General features: G+C 34.4%; 1 protein-coding gene across 15 annotated transcripts in view; it reads right to left on the bottom strand.

Annotated features, from left to right (window-relative positions):
• The window catches only part of AFDN (afadin, adherens junction formation factor), a 100189-nt gene that overhangs the window by 13044 nt on the left and 72551 nt on the right, over window positions 1-14594 (bottom strand). For all 15 annotated transcript variants that reach the window (XM_070932602.1, XM_070932597.1, XM_070932595.1 and 12 more), the window contains 8 exons: window positions 14251-14337; window positions 8037-8102; window positions 7829-7902; window positions 5344-5462; window positions 4103-4297; window positions 3514-3605; window positions 3229-3417; window positions 924-1946 (listed from right to left, as the gene is read on the bottom strand). In XM_070932602.1, the coding sequence (XP_070788703.1) occupies window positions 924-1946; window positions 3229-3417; window positions 3514-3605; window positions 4103-4297; window positions 5344-5462; window positions 7829-7902; window positions 8037-8102; window positions 14251-14337 (1845 nt within the window). The remainder of the gene's footprint in view (window positions 1-923; window positions 1947-3228; window positions 3418-3513; window positions 3606-4102; window positions 4298-5343; window positions 5463-7828; window positions 7903-8036; window positions 8103-14250; window positions 14338-14594) is intronic.

Consider the following 14594-nt stretch of genomic DNA (forward strand, 5'->3'; position numbering starts at 1 on the left):
TAACAAAGTATATGGTGCAAATTTGATAATAGTAATGTCAAGCTGCTCAATAATGAAGATGAAATGCTTTAAAATTATATAGTATGTAGATTTTTATCCATAGATTAAAAAGATTAAAAAGTTAGATTAAAAAGCTGAATGCCAACATTAGAACTAGCAACAATTTCATGGATAGTTGTTACATTCATTTTATCTACCTAATTTTCAGTATAGAAAAGAAAAGAAAAACAAAACAAAAAACAAAGCTATGCATTTAGCAAGAAAATGCGTTAAAAGCAGCAATGGAAAGTAAAGCTTTTAAAAACAGGAAAAGAAGCATAGCGTAGAAAGCAATTGCTGTAAAAAAATAACACCCAAGTTGCTGAAATCAAGCTGCTGTTATAATTTGATCATTTATCAATGTTATTTATATAGTCCTTAATACAGATTCTACATTTTTTTTAAAAAAAGTATGGAATTGTTTTTGAAGCTGTATTCTTATAAGCAAATTTACTAAAGAGCTATTTTTCCTGATAAAGACATTACTCTTGGAATGAACATTCCAAATCCTGTTATGCTATGGACTAACAGATAAAACAGCTTTTAGTGGTCAAAGATTAAAAAACTACACTAATGTTCTGGAATATTACATATGTATCATAGAAATTAAAATTATAAAAAAATAAGAATAGGGATTTTGTTTTTGAAAAAAGGGAACTCGAAAGAAGGTTACCTCCCCCTAGCAATTTCTAGGTAATAGCTTACAACACCACTTATTTGACAAATCAGAGTAGTCAACTTCATTATATGCAATGAAAGACAGGGACATTATGAGAGTCCAGTCCTCCTTTATCCTATAGTGATAACTAATTTATATTTCTGCTAGCAATATGCAGGAATTTTAGCCCATGAAATGCATTTTTAAATGGATTCTCTCATTTTACCCTCACTCTTCTCTCAGCTTCTAGTCGTTGCATAATCAGCATAGTATCAATGTCATCATCTTCTTCCTCATCTTCATCCTCATCTTTTTGCTTTGACTCTTGAAGTCGTTTCTGGAACTGCCACTCCAGCATGAGCTTGCGCAGGCGGTCATTTTCTTCACCTGTTCGATCTGGCTTATTTTGAAGTTCTTGAATCTCTTTGCTTAGCATATCCACAATATGCATCTGCTGCTGCTTCTCCAGCTTCTCTTTAGCATCTCTTTTCCAGGGATCAGGGGACAGACTATCACTAGAGGACAGCTCTTCTTTACTTATGGTGATATATTGGAGATCTCTTCGTTCAATGGTTCGGGGTTGTTGTTGGGGCTGCAATTCTCTAATGACTGTCTCATGAGACCTCTGAAGTGTTGAAGGCTTCTCTGGTTTCACCTGCTGAAGAGGGGGAAGCAATGACTGAGCTGGCATTAGTGGCTGAGCACGCATTTGCCCCAGTTTTCTTTCCTGCTCTCGACGTTTTCTATCTCGTTCTTCCTCCAAGCGTGCTTTTTCCTTTTCATACCATCTCTGATGTTCTTCTCTCTTTTTGCGTTCTGCAGCAGCAGCAACCTGAGATGACTGTGACCCCAACTGATTTGCAAGTGGAGGTGGTGGTGGGAGAGGTAAATCCATTTGCAGTCCGTCAAAGTCAGCTGCATAATGCATTGGTGGGGGAGGGGGAGGGGGAGGTAGGTCTGTCCTTGTGGACTGAGAAACTGCCAGCAACATTGGTTGAGTAATTATAGGTGTTTTCCAGCGGCCAGGTCCACTTTTGGTTAAAGAAGATCCAGAGGGCATACATTTAGAGGAACTGTTTAGATGCTCCTGGCTTGATGTGCTAGAGTCCACAGAAGAATTCATCCATGGATCGCTATCTGATTTTCTATCAATATATTCCATATCTTTTTGCATGGCAACTTCTAATTGATTCCTTTCTGCCTGATAAATGTTATCATCCCGTAATTCCTCTTGAGAACGTGTTACACGCTTAAAAAAAAATAAAGAATATAACATTAGTTTCCACATATTAATAGGCCATTAAGCAAGAACTAAATGGCAGCTTATTATCTTTGAACAATGATTATGAAATGCTTACTCACTTGTTCTTAAAATCAGCATTTTAACAAGTGGTAATACATTACAAGTTTGAAGCCCTACATTCAGCTTTTTTTTCCCAATCAAGTTAAATAAACTGTAAAACAGCCTGAGACAAGATTTTGAAACTCTCTTGGCATATGTTCAACATCAGCAGAATCCATGCTGTATACTTTTCCTCAGAATAATGCGAAACTATTATCACTTTTACAGCTTGTGCTCCCAGAAATATTTAGGTCTAAGAGTTTACATGAATAACTAACCAGTCATTCCTCCCACTACTTTGACAACTTTTATTAAAATTACATACACACATAGAACACATACCAATATTGCAAAAAGAACTATTTGTTCATCCCGCCTTATTGTTAATCTCCTATTCGTTTTTTTTACCTTCTGCAATGCTGAAAATTATTTAAATGATTAATTCCTTATTAAGTGTTCCAATGTCAAAAGATACTGTGCTGCTAATTGCGAAGTTTCTGCAGTATTAAATACAAAATAAAACTGCTGTATAGAAATGTAATAATAATATACCACATACCTGAAAACTTCTAATCTGTTTATAAGCTTCACAAACTTTGCTGTGTACTTCTATAATTTATTTTAAATACAAAACAGACCAGATAGAAGAGCTGGCAGCTATGAACAAAAGCAACATTTCTGTACTTCTCTTTCAAAGACCTTAATTATGACCTAAAAATGCTTTGTTTTCAATGAATGCATTTCTTATGCTCTATTAGCCCAAAAGCACTGAATACAATGCACACATTAAAATTCATTGACAGATTAGTAATGTCTTGGTACATTAGTAAAAGAAAACAAATATAAACCAGATATTCTATACTTTGTAAAAATTAATATACTCTTCCTATACAGCAGTTTTTTCTCAAAAGCTCTAAATGTGATTTTTTTTTTAAAAAAGTATCAAGATTTCTGCATTTCAACCATCAACTCCAAATATAAATTGACAGCTTTTCAAACACAGATTTAAAACACAATATAAGTGAGTGCAGGATTCTAGTCTAGAAGCTGGCCAAATACTATATTTTAGGGATAGTAAAATATAATAAAATATACAACAACTTAATGCTAGACCTGTCCTAGTTATCATAATTCTTATTCTATCTACAATCACCAAACTACTAATATGATGAAGCAAATTATTTCTAACCTGATTTGCATTATTGATATAGTGATTACTTTCAGCGGGAATTTGGGGCTTTTCTTCATAACTTGCCCATTGATTCTGAACGGGACCCATTCGATCCTGAGACCTGGAGGCTGGGAATGTGAAATACTCTCTGGTATAAGTTTGTGTTGGAATTGGATATGCTTCAGGTCTAGCTGGTAGTACCTGTTCCTGTGTAAATATGAAAAGATCATTTATAGATGTCAAAAATAATATCAAGCATTTTTATAAATATTCACAGGTAAAGTTTTTTTCACTATTTCTAACCTCTGTGCAAAGATTTCCGGTAGACACTGAAGTTATCTTATTTGTAGTTCCTCCAGTATAAGCCTTTTTTGTCCCAGGACTTGGAGGCTGATCTATTGAGAGCAAGGAGATTTAAGCATTAACAAATGCAAAATCAACATTCAAACAAGGCCCACAGGACTTATTAGCTCTTCTTCAGCGATGTTTTCCATTGTGGTGCCAACCCTTTGGAACATAAGATGTGGCTGGCTCTCACCCTGTCAGTCTTCAGAAGGGTAGTAAAATTTGGAATTTTTTCCTTGGGCTTTGAGTTCCTGTGTGTGGGTGGGGGTGGTGGGGGTATGAATGTAATTATTCATCTAAATTTGTTCCCGAGTCTAGCATACTGGGAATACCAATGTACTATCCAGGGTCAGTGTTTGAGTGATGCAGCCATACAGATTATTTAAATAATTTAAATAATTAATACAATTATTTAAATAATTAATAAGAAAATAAATTTCATTTTTACTAATTTAATTTATATGATAATTAGTTATATAAATTCCAATGTTTAGACTTATTTCAAGTGTTAATTCACAGAAACAGTTGTAAGCTGGTGCTTGCTTACTTGCCACATTGGGACTAGATCGGTGATCAGCTCGATTCTTCAGCAGTCTATCATCCCCTGGTAATTTCTTTGGTTCATTATATTCTGTCCAAGGCAGCTGAGGGCTTTCAGGTGATCCATTCTGAGCAGAATTGTTATATAGCTCAAAACCTTCACTCTTTGGTCGGGGTTTACCTGAGCCACGACGATCTGAAACTGAACAATGAATGTGTGTGTGAGAGAGAGAGAGAAAAAAAAAAGAGAGAGAGAGAGAGAGAGAGAATTATTCTTCTGGTCTGCAATGAAGCTAAGAGACCCCATTTTTAAATTCTCCTTTAACCTTCTTCATATGTGCAGTTTCAAAAAGCAAAATTCATGTAAGTAGAGTCAGGCAGACAAAAGAAAAATTAGCTGCAAATTTGCTTGCATTTCCTGGTCCTATAGAACTCAAATGGAATGCTCTTGACTTTCTCCAGTCTATATTACCTTCATAATGCTCCAGGTTATATTCCTAGTTTCTCTACTAAAATTATAAACATGTTCTATAGTTGGAAAACATCATTGCTAAGAACAGCTAAAACTCACCAACAGTAGCAGATTACACAGATTTGTCTTCAGACTAATTTTACATATGCCAAATAATATCATTAGAAAAAACAGACATCTTTATATAAAACCTCTTAACATTCAAATTGCTTTACAACACAAATCTCTACTTTTTCATCAAATAATTATAATTCCCCTTTAAAAACAACAAATTGAGAAAGGAGTGTTAATATTATTCTAAGGATATAAATCCCACTCAGTTAAGAGGGCAATCCTATGTGAAATGCTAAACATCCCATTGAATTAAGACTAAGCATCCCATTGAATTCAGTAAGATTTTAAAAGTAAACAATAAGACGCTTGCAAAGTAATACTTGCAAGTCCTGCCATGGATGTTCAAAAGCAGGTAGTAGCAGGTTAATCCTGAAAAAGCTTTCCAGGATTTTAAAACTTGTTTGTACCAAATGGAGACCACTGGAAAATTCTACAGTAGTACGCTAATCTGGAATGTTGAAAAAACATCTTAGAAAAAGGGGGTGGCAAGCCAATTCCATGTTGCTTAGAGCAGAACTTAACTGGGTCTTTACATTTAGCCCTCTTGAAGGAGAGAGCAATTAGCATATCAGATCACATATTAGGTACTTGAATATGCCTTATTTTTATACTAATTTTTAATGTAGATTTTATATGTGGACAAATGTATTTTAGTTGTTTACCTCTTTGCATCATTGGAGATGGTTGATTTAACAGTGTTGCTAAACCATGGTAAATTGCTCCTTGTTTTGCCACTTCTAGTGTGACTACTGTTCCTGTTCTTGTCATCAGTTCTGCGGCTCTGAGTACGATTTGGAAATATAATGGTGAGTTTGCAAGAACCAGTAGTAAGAAACTATTATAGAGCAAATTCAAAGCATTTAGTCAGTAGAAAAATGTACACAGTGAATATAAATAAACTATTTATGGGAATCCAATAGAACCATTTACAAAATAGAAAAGAAACACATCAAATCCTAGCAAATAATTTTGTCATTTTAGCAAATAATTTCTATCTGTTTAAGTTTAGCGGGGGGGGGGGGAATCAGAATGTTCTTCTCGCTTTGGGTTTTGGCCAAAGTAAAACTTCCAAGGACCCTGGAATAATTTTAGCAAGTAAGTACAAAGCATACTCTCTCTCACTTCTGTTGCTTAGAATATTTCACTATCCTGTGCATCTCTTGATCTTCCCTCTTTCCTGTCTCCCTCTCTTTCCTGTCTGCCTTCAACTATAGTTACTGATGCCTTTGACATTTTTCTGTTCTTTTCCCTTCAGCCCCAAAAATTCTGCCTGAAACAACTGCAGTTTGGTGTACAATTGAAACAGAAAAGCCCTGTTCCATTCCATATCTAAATAAAATATTCTAATATTTGATTTGGGTACAAACCACCTGAAATCAAATGTTATTTTTTTATTTCCCATAATTATGTGCCTAAGACTCATATATAAACAATAATACTTGCATATTAGAAACAAGAACTGATTTTTTGGCACAACGTTTGAGTTCTAGTGAGGCCCTTTGGGTTCTGTAAGGAATATTATAGTAAAACAAGTGGATTATGCCATATCTTTTTCACAACCCAGCAAAAAGAACTTATTTATATACTACTAAAATGTTTGTATCTGTTTGGAACCTTAAATTGTGCTAAATGCTGCTTCATAAGGGAAGGGAAGGGAAGGGAAGGGAAGGGAAGGGAAGGGAAGGGAAGGGAAGGGAAGGGAAGGGAAGGGAAGGGAAGGGAAAGGAAATTTCTGATGCTCATTGCCAGCTTCCCACAAGGAATATCAATGGGGAAGTTGACAGGAAGTCAGAAGTTGATCCCATTCTCTGTGTTTTTGCCCACATGTGGTCATTCTGTACTCTTTGTCAGGTAAGGAAATGAAACAATGATCCAGTAAGTCACAAGTTGTTTAATTCTCCTTAAAATTCTAATAGTGATACTACAATCTGCAATACAATGCTCAAGTATATTATGCAATTATATTATCTCTTACTCAACAGATGGACAGATATGAGAGTAGTTATGGCTTCACACATTTTACAACTTCCAGAAATACTGCAAGCTACAATGGTGCTTAAAACTTTGTGAACCCTTTTGCTGTTTAATTATTTCTTCATAAATATGACCTATGACTTTGTATTCCCACTCAAGTCCTATGAGTCACTGAAGAACAATAGTGTGAATGGCAGTGTTGCAAGGGTGTCACTATTCTCAAAAAAGAACACTGCTACTTACCTACAGTTTGTGAAAGACACGACAAGCTATTGGAAGTATGTTCTATGGATGAATGAGACCAAAACAGAACTTTTTGGCTTAAATAAAAAGCATTATGTTTGGCGAAAGATAAACACTGTATTCCAGCGTAAGAATTTTTACTCCATGTGTAAAACGTAGTGGCAGTATCAAAGCAGTTTAAGCCTGCTTTGCTACCTCTGGACAGGGATGGCTTGCCATCATTGATGGAATATAAATTTTCAAAGGTACCAGCAAATTCTATTGGAATCTTAATGCAGTGGTTAAGGTGATTAAAAGACACTGGAAACAGTAAGTTGCTGCCCAAATACTTCTGTCAGATGCAAATATGTAGCTTTGGACCATTTTCCATAATAAATAAATGAAGAAGTATAATTTGAAAAATCAAAAGGGTTAACAAACTTTTAAGGACCACCATATATGGAATGGGACAATTCACTGCAGCCACTTCATAGCCATCTCACTGTAGCCAACTCGCTGCGGCCAAGTCGCCGCAGAATAACTTGCTGCAGGCAATTCCACATGAGATAACTCGATACCATAAATGTTATCCCTCCACTGTTTCTTTGACATTACTTCATGGAAATATGTCAAAGAAACAGTGGTGGATAACATTTATGCATTGAGTTATCCCACATGGAGTTAGCTGTGGCGAGTTGGCCCATGGTGAGTTGGCCGCAGCAAGATGGGCACAACAAAATGGCTGTGGCAAGTTGTCCTAGGCCCCACCATATAGATCTATACTAAAAATGTTCTGGGTGAAAATGATGCATTTCAGCCGTTATATTGAGCTATGATGGAGAAACATAAAATAGGTAAGAAGAAAAAATACAGAAAACAAACAAGTCACACCTGTCTTACATAATGTACAAATATCTGCTATGTTTACAATTTCCAGAGAGCATGATATACCTTTCTTGAGAAAGTCCAACCAAACTGCGCCCATCCACACTAAGCAACTGATCCCCTGCAGCCAATCGACCATCCTGGTTACATATTTGACAAAGTAAGAGTTACATTATTTCATATGACATGAAAACAGATTTCATGCTGTTTAGAAATATTTGAAATTAAAACACCAAATAAACAATTTTTTACAATAATTACAAATAATACTAACCACATCTGCAGCGCCACCTTTTACCACAGATTTGACATAGATGCCAAGTTTATCTTGACCAGCACCCTAAAAAGATATAAAACAATTTTTTTTTTAAAAAAAAAGCTAAATCATAAGGACATTCTATAGGAGAGTGGTCTAACTGATTTAGATTCTCTTATTTACAAATATCCATACAATAGATCACAATATAAGTTTTTAAAGAGTTGTAGCAACCTTAGGAAATATATTTAACTACAAATGTATTATAGAATATAATGCATTTACTATAACACACTACAGAAGACAACACATTTTTAGCAACAAAGCAAAATAAGTAGCATTGCTTAACAATGAGTGATGGTGGGAATTAAAGCTAGCAACCTCTGGAGAGTTATTTTCCTTCCAGCAATATTTTACATACTTCTATGGAATTTACCATCATCTTATGCATCACCTCAGTGTCAGTAATAAAGCCATCTCAACTACCATACTTATAAAGCATTTTAAAGACTTTTAAGAATTCTAACAAGGATAGCCACTATTGTTGTTTTTGTATCTCAGACTGGAATGGAAGAAATTGCATATCTGGAAGTCAGTCTATAAAGTTGGAGTTAAATTATTCCTAAAAGAAAAGGTAAAGGTTTCCCCTGTCCAGTCATGTCCAACTCTAGGAAGCAGTGTTCATCTCCATTTCTTAGCTGAGGGAGCCAATGTTGTCCAAGACATTTCCATGATCATGTAGCCAACAGGACTACCTGCTCTTAATTCAGACCTTTGGCATCTAACTGTACTGTATTTTTTATTCTTTTGGTTACAGACATCAAGTATGAGAAATTTCCTTTACAGAAGCTGGGGTGCAAGCAGTAGCATTTGCAATAGAGTTGCTCCTTGCTCCAGTAGAGGCCAATGCAAACACTTACTTCCTGGACAGTCTAAGGAACTTTTTGACAACCTATGTACATGTTTCCAACAATGTTCCTAACTAAAAATTTTTGAATGCATTTAGTCTAAAAATTGTATATGTTGTCTGTGATGATTGTCTTTTTCCACTGAGTATATAGCTTGGGGAAAGACACATATGCAATGTTGGAGAAGAAAGGGAGCAGGTAAATCACCTGAACTAACTTTGATAATGGGTTGACCATTTTCAAAGAGAAATTACTCACAGCCACTAGATTAATCTATTCATTAAACATTTCCTAATAGCTGTTACCACGGGAATATATCAACTCCCATCATGATTTGTAGATTCACATTTCATTTAAAATAATGTTCAATAGGAATGTGATTTTACTTTCCTTAAACATTTTGACATTTCAGGTAAGTATAATAATGATTCTACAGAATTACACAAAACTCTGTATTTAATAAGCATATAAGGGGAAAAGAGTTCCCTGAAGCATTCTTTGAAGATCAGTGAAGAATATCTCTGCAGTACTTTATTAGAAATAGATAGCATTTTGTATTTGAAGTGTGGTGCATCACAACAATCCTAGTAAAGCTCACAGTACTTTAAAGAGTTGCTGATAAGGCAAGTATATGAGCACCTCTGCATGCTACAAAATGATTTTTGTCCTCAAATCCAAAGTATAATATTGCACAAGCTTAGCATGTAACAGCCTTATCCCTTTCACTGGAAATATTGCAGGGTAAACTTTGTTTAACTCAGTTGCAGTGGAGTGGTCAGAGAAGAACAAGGTTAATACTCATAAGTAGAAATTTCTACTTGTAGGCTAATAGCCAGAGGAATGTTTTAATATTGCAATGAAAAAAAAATATTTTCATGAACACTCAGCAATCGGACAACAAAGAAATCAGTTCAAAGGGTTTTTAAAAATTACTCCCTCCAGAACTAAACTAGAAAAAGTTATAACTCCACTAGTTTTATAAAGTCCTGATGTATCCCAAAACATAATAAAATATAAAGATTCATAATAGCTCCTTATAAATGGTAAAGATTCTTTTATTAGATGTCATTTTATTAATTTCCTATTTCTTCCTAATATTCTGTACGTAGTAGTAGTTTTTAGATGATGCAAGGGAGTGCAGAGGAAGCAATTCCAGTGAAAATGGCCTGCCTCCTCCCTCTGGTGAGTGGCTGTGTTACAAATTTTGAGGAAAGCCTTATTTCTATCTAATGAATTTATCTGCTTTCCCCAAGTGTGTGTACAATGGTCACTTATCTCTGAGATAAAAAAAAACAAGTGATTAGATACTGTATTTCCAGCTTCTATATATTATTTGAGAGAGGCTACTAAACAGAATATATTAACAACTGAAAATTTTGAGTAAGACAAGTTGAAAGGAAAAGTAAAACAAATCTCAGGATTTAAAAAAATCAAATGTGACCAAGCACTTTAAAAAGAGGGAAGGTTTAGAAGTCAAGTGCAATTGTAACTTTTTTATGAATTGGAATAAAAATAGGGCTTCAGCTGTGAATATTAAACACAATTATTGTGGGTATACATACACATGCCTACAAATAAGCATGTCTAACATTATGCTATTTCCTAGTTATAGTGTTCCATACATAAAAATACACATGGAGACAGATAGACATTTACACACACACACACACACACACACACACACACACACACACACACACACACACAGCATAGATAAGGTTAAGCCTTTTTGTTTGGCTTTTTAAAGATTATTTAATATAAAATAATTTTCAAGTTTCCCATTGAATTTTCTCCCTGCTTTTCTTTACAATTTCAATCATTTTAAACTGATTTTTTTTATTTTTTCTTTACTCTTTCTTTGTAAAAGCAACTGAAAACAAAGAATAGCAAATGTGATCAGATAAAATTGGTTATTGTCAATGTGTTAAGTAACCTGTTAAGACATTTTAAAATACCTTTGCTTTCTAACATCAAAATCAAATGATGCCAACATTTATTTTACTTAGATGAAAATTTATGAAATGGGAACATTTGCAAAGTCCGTTAATTATGTACTATTCATTTGCTTTTTTAATGCCATGGCTTCAAATAGATAGTAATGTTATAAAAGCAGTGCTCCAAATTCATTTGCCAAACAATTTTGGATTAAATGGAAGATTAGGAAGAATATTAAAACTATAAGTTTATAGGGAAACATTCCCTGTAGAGACTTACCAAGGATTCTGTTCTTCCAACGACTGAAAACCACATTGTAACTCCAGTAAATATAACTCCTCACTTGTTTCTTAGACTTTAACCACAACTTTCAGTCTGCTAGATTTTCCAAAACACCCAGCAGGATAATTTGGCCAGGAACTGATGCTGCATAACATCTATCAACACTAGCTACGATCGATATAATAGTCCAACTCACACACAGCTTTGCTACTCTGATTTTCATTTAAAAGTTTATTAAAAAGATACTGCCTAGAAAAAAATCAATCACTCTATTGTACAAGATATAGAAAATCCAAATTAAACAGGAAGTAAAGTGCTGGCTCTCAGATTTGAAGAAATCAAGTGCTAGCTCCTCCCCTCCCTCCCTCCTCCTCCAAGTGATATATTTCTAAAGTAAACTGCCTGCACACACTGCTTCCAACTCATCTGGATTTCATAAAATGTAACCATAGTGTGGTTGGAAGCTAAGCAGCATTTAACATCAAAACATATTTTAGACATAATACTACTAAATTTTGCCCTCACTCTCAGAGCATTATTATCCCTGAACCCCAATAAGCCAATTTCTGCCACCCAAAGTGTGCTTCTTGGTACTATTATGGGTAAGCAACCACCTAAGTGTCAGCAACTAGTTTGCCGCTGGAATCATCACAGCAGCAGTAGGAAATCACTCAGAACAGACTGGAATTATAACTATTGTCCTTCAGCTCAGAATAGCTATGCTCATATAGAATGCCAATGTTGTAAACAATATACTAACAGAAACATAGCTGGCCTTTTAGACATTTGATCCAATACCACATCTTTGTCATTCACTGTTAATGACAGCTTCAGTTAATCCCCTATTAACTAAAAGGTGATTGGGTATTGTAGTTATTTCAGGAATATTATGAATTAGAAGTATAGTCTTCTTTAGCAGTGAAGTCAGTGGATCTCACTATTCCAAACATGAAAGTGATGTAGTGATTGAAATGATTAAAAATTTGGTTAGTTCAGACATTTGTTTTAAAGAGCAGCCAACAATTTGCATTTGGTTAGTCGATGACAAGGCATAAAGTCAACAACTTCAAATTGCCAGATATTCCTCAATTGCTAAAATGCATATATTAAGACCAATGACATCCCTTTGCAATTTTCTTCTTTAATTTTAGATAATAGCACCTAAAAGTACCATCTCTTTAGCAGAAAGACTTGATATTTATCAACTCTTTATTACAGAACATTTAAGAAGCATTTAAAATACTTAAGATGATTACACATTAATCCTATTAAAATTATACAAGAAAAATGTACTTCTCGTCTATTAATGTTACTTTAAGTTTTAATTCACTATTAGAGGAATTTTGGCTACAAGAGAAAAACAGTCCTGGCTCCCTGTTGATTCTTTCCCAAAACCTGCTTCTTGATAAATAAACAGACATTAATCAATGTGCTCAGATTAATAGAAATTTTAGGAAGCCTAGAACAGAATAATATATTAAACTTATAAACTGTTCCATTGTCTCATTCTACAAGCTAATTTTTCTTTTGCTTCAAAAAGGCTAGTGAAATTGTTCACTTGTTAATAAATTACGCTAGGAACTCTTCAAAACCAAACATTCCTAGAAGTCAGAGATAACCTAACAAAGTGTTCTGTTTGCATCTTAATGCAAAATGTTCAGTGAATCAATAGTTTTTGAGACAAAAAACAGCAAATTCACTTCAGTGGAACAATATCACTGCCAGAATAACATTTAGAAATTATTTACATACTGTTTAAGAGAAATAAATATCAGACCAACATCCATGTGAACTCTTCCTTAAAAATCAATAACAGGAAATTTCATTTGTTCATTTGCTATTTATTTCATTCCTTATTAGATTTATATCCCATCTTTTCTCTGGGAGCTAAACATTGTATACATAAAACTTAGGATATGGTCCCATAAATAAAAATACATTTACAGACTAATCTAAAAAAATGAAGTTTCAAACAGCACATTGCATTGGGGGGGTGCTTTATTTTTAGTTACATGCATTTAGTATTTTTCAATACTGGAGCAGTGCACCATCTGCTGGGTGAAAACTGTTGAATCAAGAATTTACTTTAGATTACACTCAGGTTGCTACAAACTTGAAAATCAACAAGCAAGCCTTTCTTGCTTGGACAATATAGATGTATAGCCAATGAGATACATTAAAAATAAAGCCTCTAGTAAATTGAATACAACCTGATTTCACGAACACATTCATGTGGTTTTCTTGACAACAATATGTAATTAGTTTGTTGTATTCTTCCTGATTTTATTTTATTTTATTTTATTTTATTTTTTGGGGGGGGGTTTCTAATCTATAATCATCCATTCATGTTTTAGCTAAATTGACCAGCTGCGACATCAACAAAAACTGTCTCTAATTCAAAAGCTAGGGGCAGTGGAAAGAAGAAAGACAAAACAGATATTTGTTTGTGAGAAAAAAGTGTTGATCTTAACCAAGTATCCAAACAATCCTGTTGTGTTGAGCTTAGACACATGGAATCTTGGGAAGCCCAAGTATGTGCCCATTCACCCGAACAGCCATTTTGCATCTTTAACTGATTTTCAGCTTTTGGGATTCTACCTTTAGTCCTCGGTGTGGTAAAGAACAAGCTGGTCTGCAAGTATCTCAGGATTAAGAAAGGCTATTCTCATGTGGAAAAAAAATATGCCATACAATAAATGGCACTTATTTTTCCATATGGGAAATGCCCTGTTTCTCTCATACTATCAGATTTCAGTTACGTCTAACAGAAAAGTCTAGTGAGATTGCATTGCCTTTTATCTTTAAAAAGCAAGAAATATCATGGACACATCACCACCTGCTCCCATACCAGCTAGCCTCCTTATTAAGATAAAGAAGAGACACCCTCGTGTCTCTCATGTGTAGTGAAAGAGCAGCTGCCCAAAAAATGAAATAGTTGCTATACCAGCATTAGTGAAAACTTTAAAAACAAATAACCCTAATCAAACAAGTTTTTTAAACTTCCTGTAACTCAGTGACTGCTTCCAATATTTATTCATATTAAGTGACAAACGATCTATTGTTATCACTTCAAATAACAAGTTTCATATCAATAAATCATTTTGTACCTTAGCAGCAACTATGCTTAGTCCCATCCCGTTTTGTTTCTTTAGTGTTACAGTAATTATTTCAGGTTCCTTCCTCAGTGGCTGAGCCTGATGAAACAAAATAAAGAGAAAATATTGAGAACCAGCTAGAGCGCTTCCTGAGAAATACTTTTGATTTTTTAAAAAAACATTGACGTTATCCTGCTATCTTAATTATTCTAATATTAAAGGGTAACAAAAAAGCAACAATGACTTGTTAAGGGAATGCTTTTTTTTTCCACTGTAAGAAAAAGTTGGGGAATCCTACATTCTAATTCTTAAATATTTTCAAATTAGTACAAATCTCATATTTCATTGCATAGTTT

Source organism: Pituophis catenifer, unplaced genomic scaffold (assembly GCF_029215685.1).
Source record: "Pituophis catenifer annectens isolate HBS135680 unplaced genomic scaffold, rPitCat1.0.hap2 SCAF_1, whole genome shotgun sequence".
NCBI lineage: Eukaryota > Metazoa > Chordata > Lepidosauria > Squamata > Colubridae > Pituophis > Pituophis catenifer.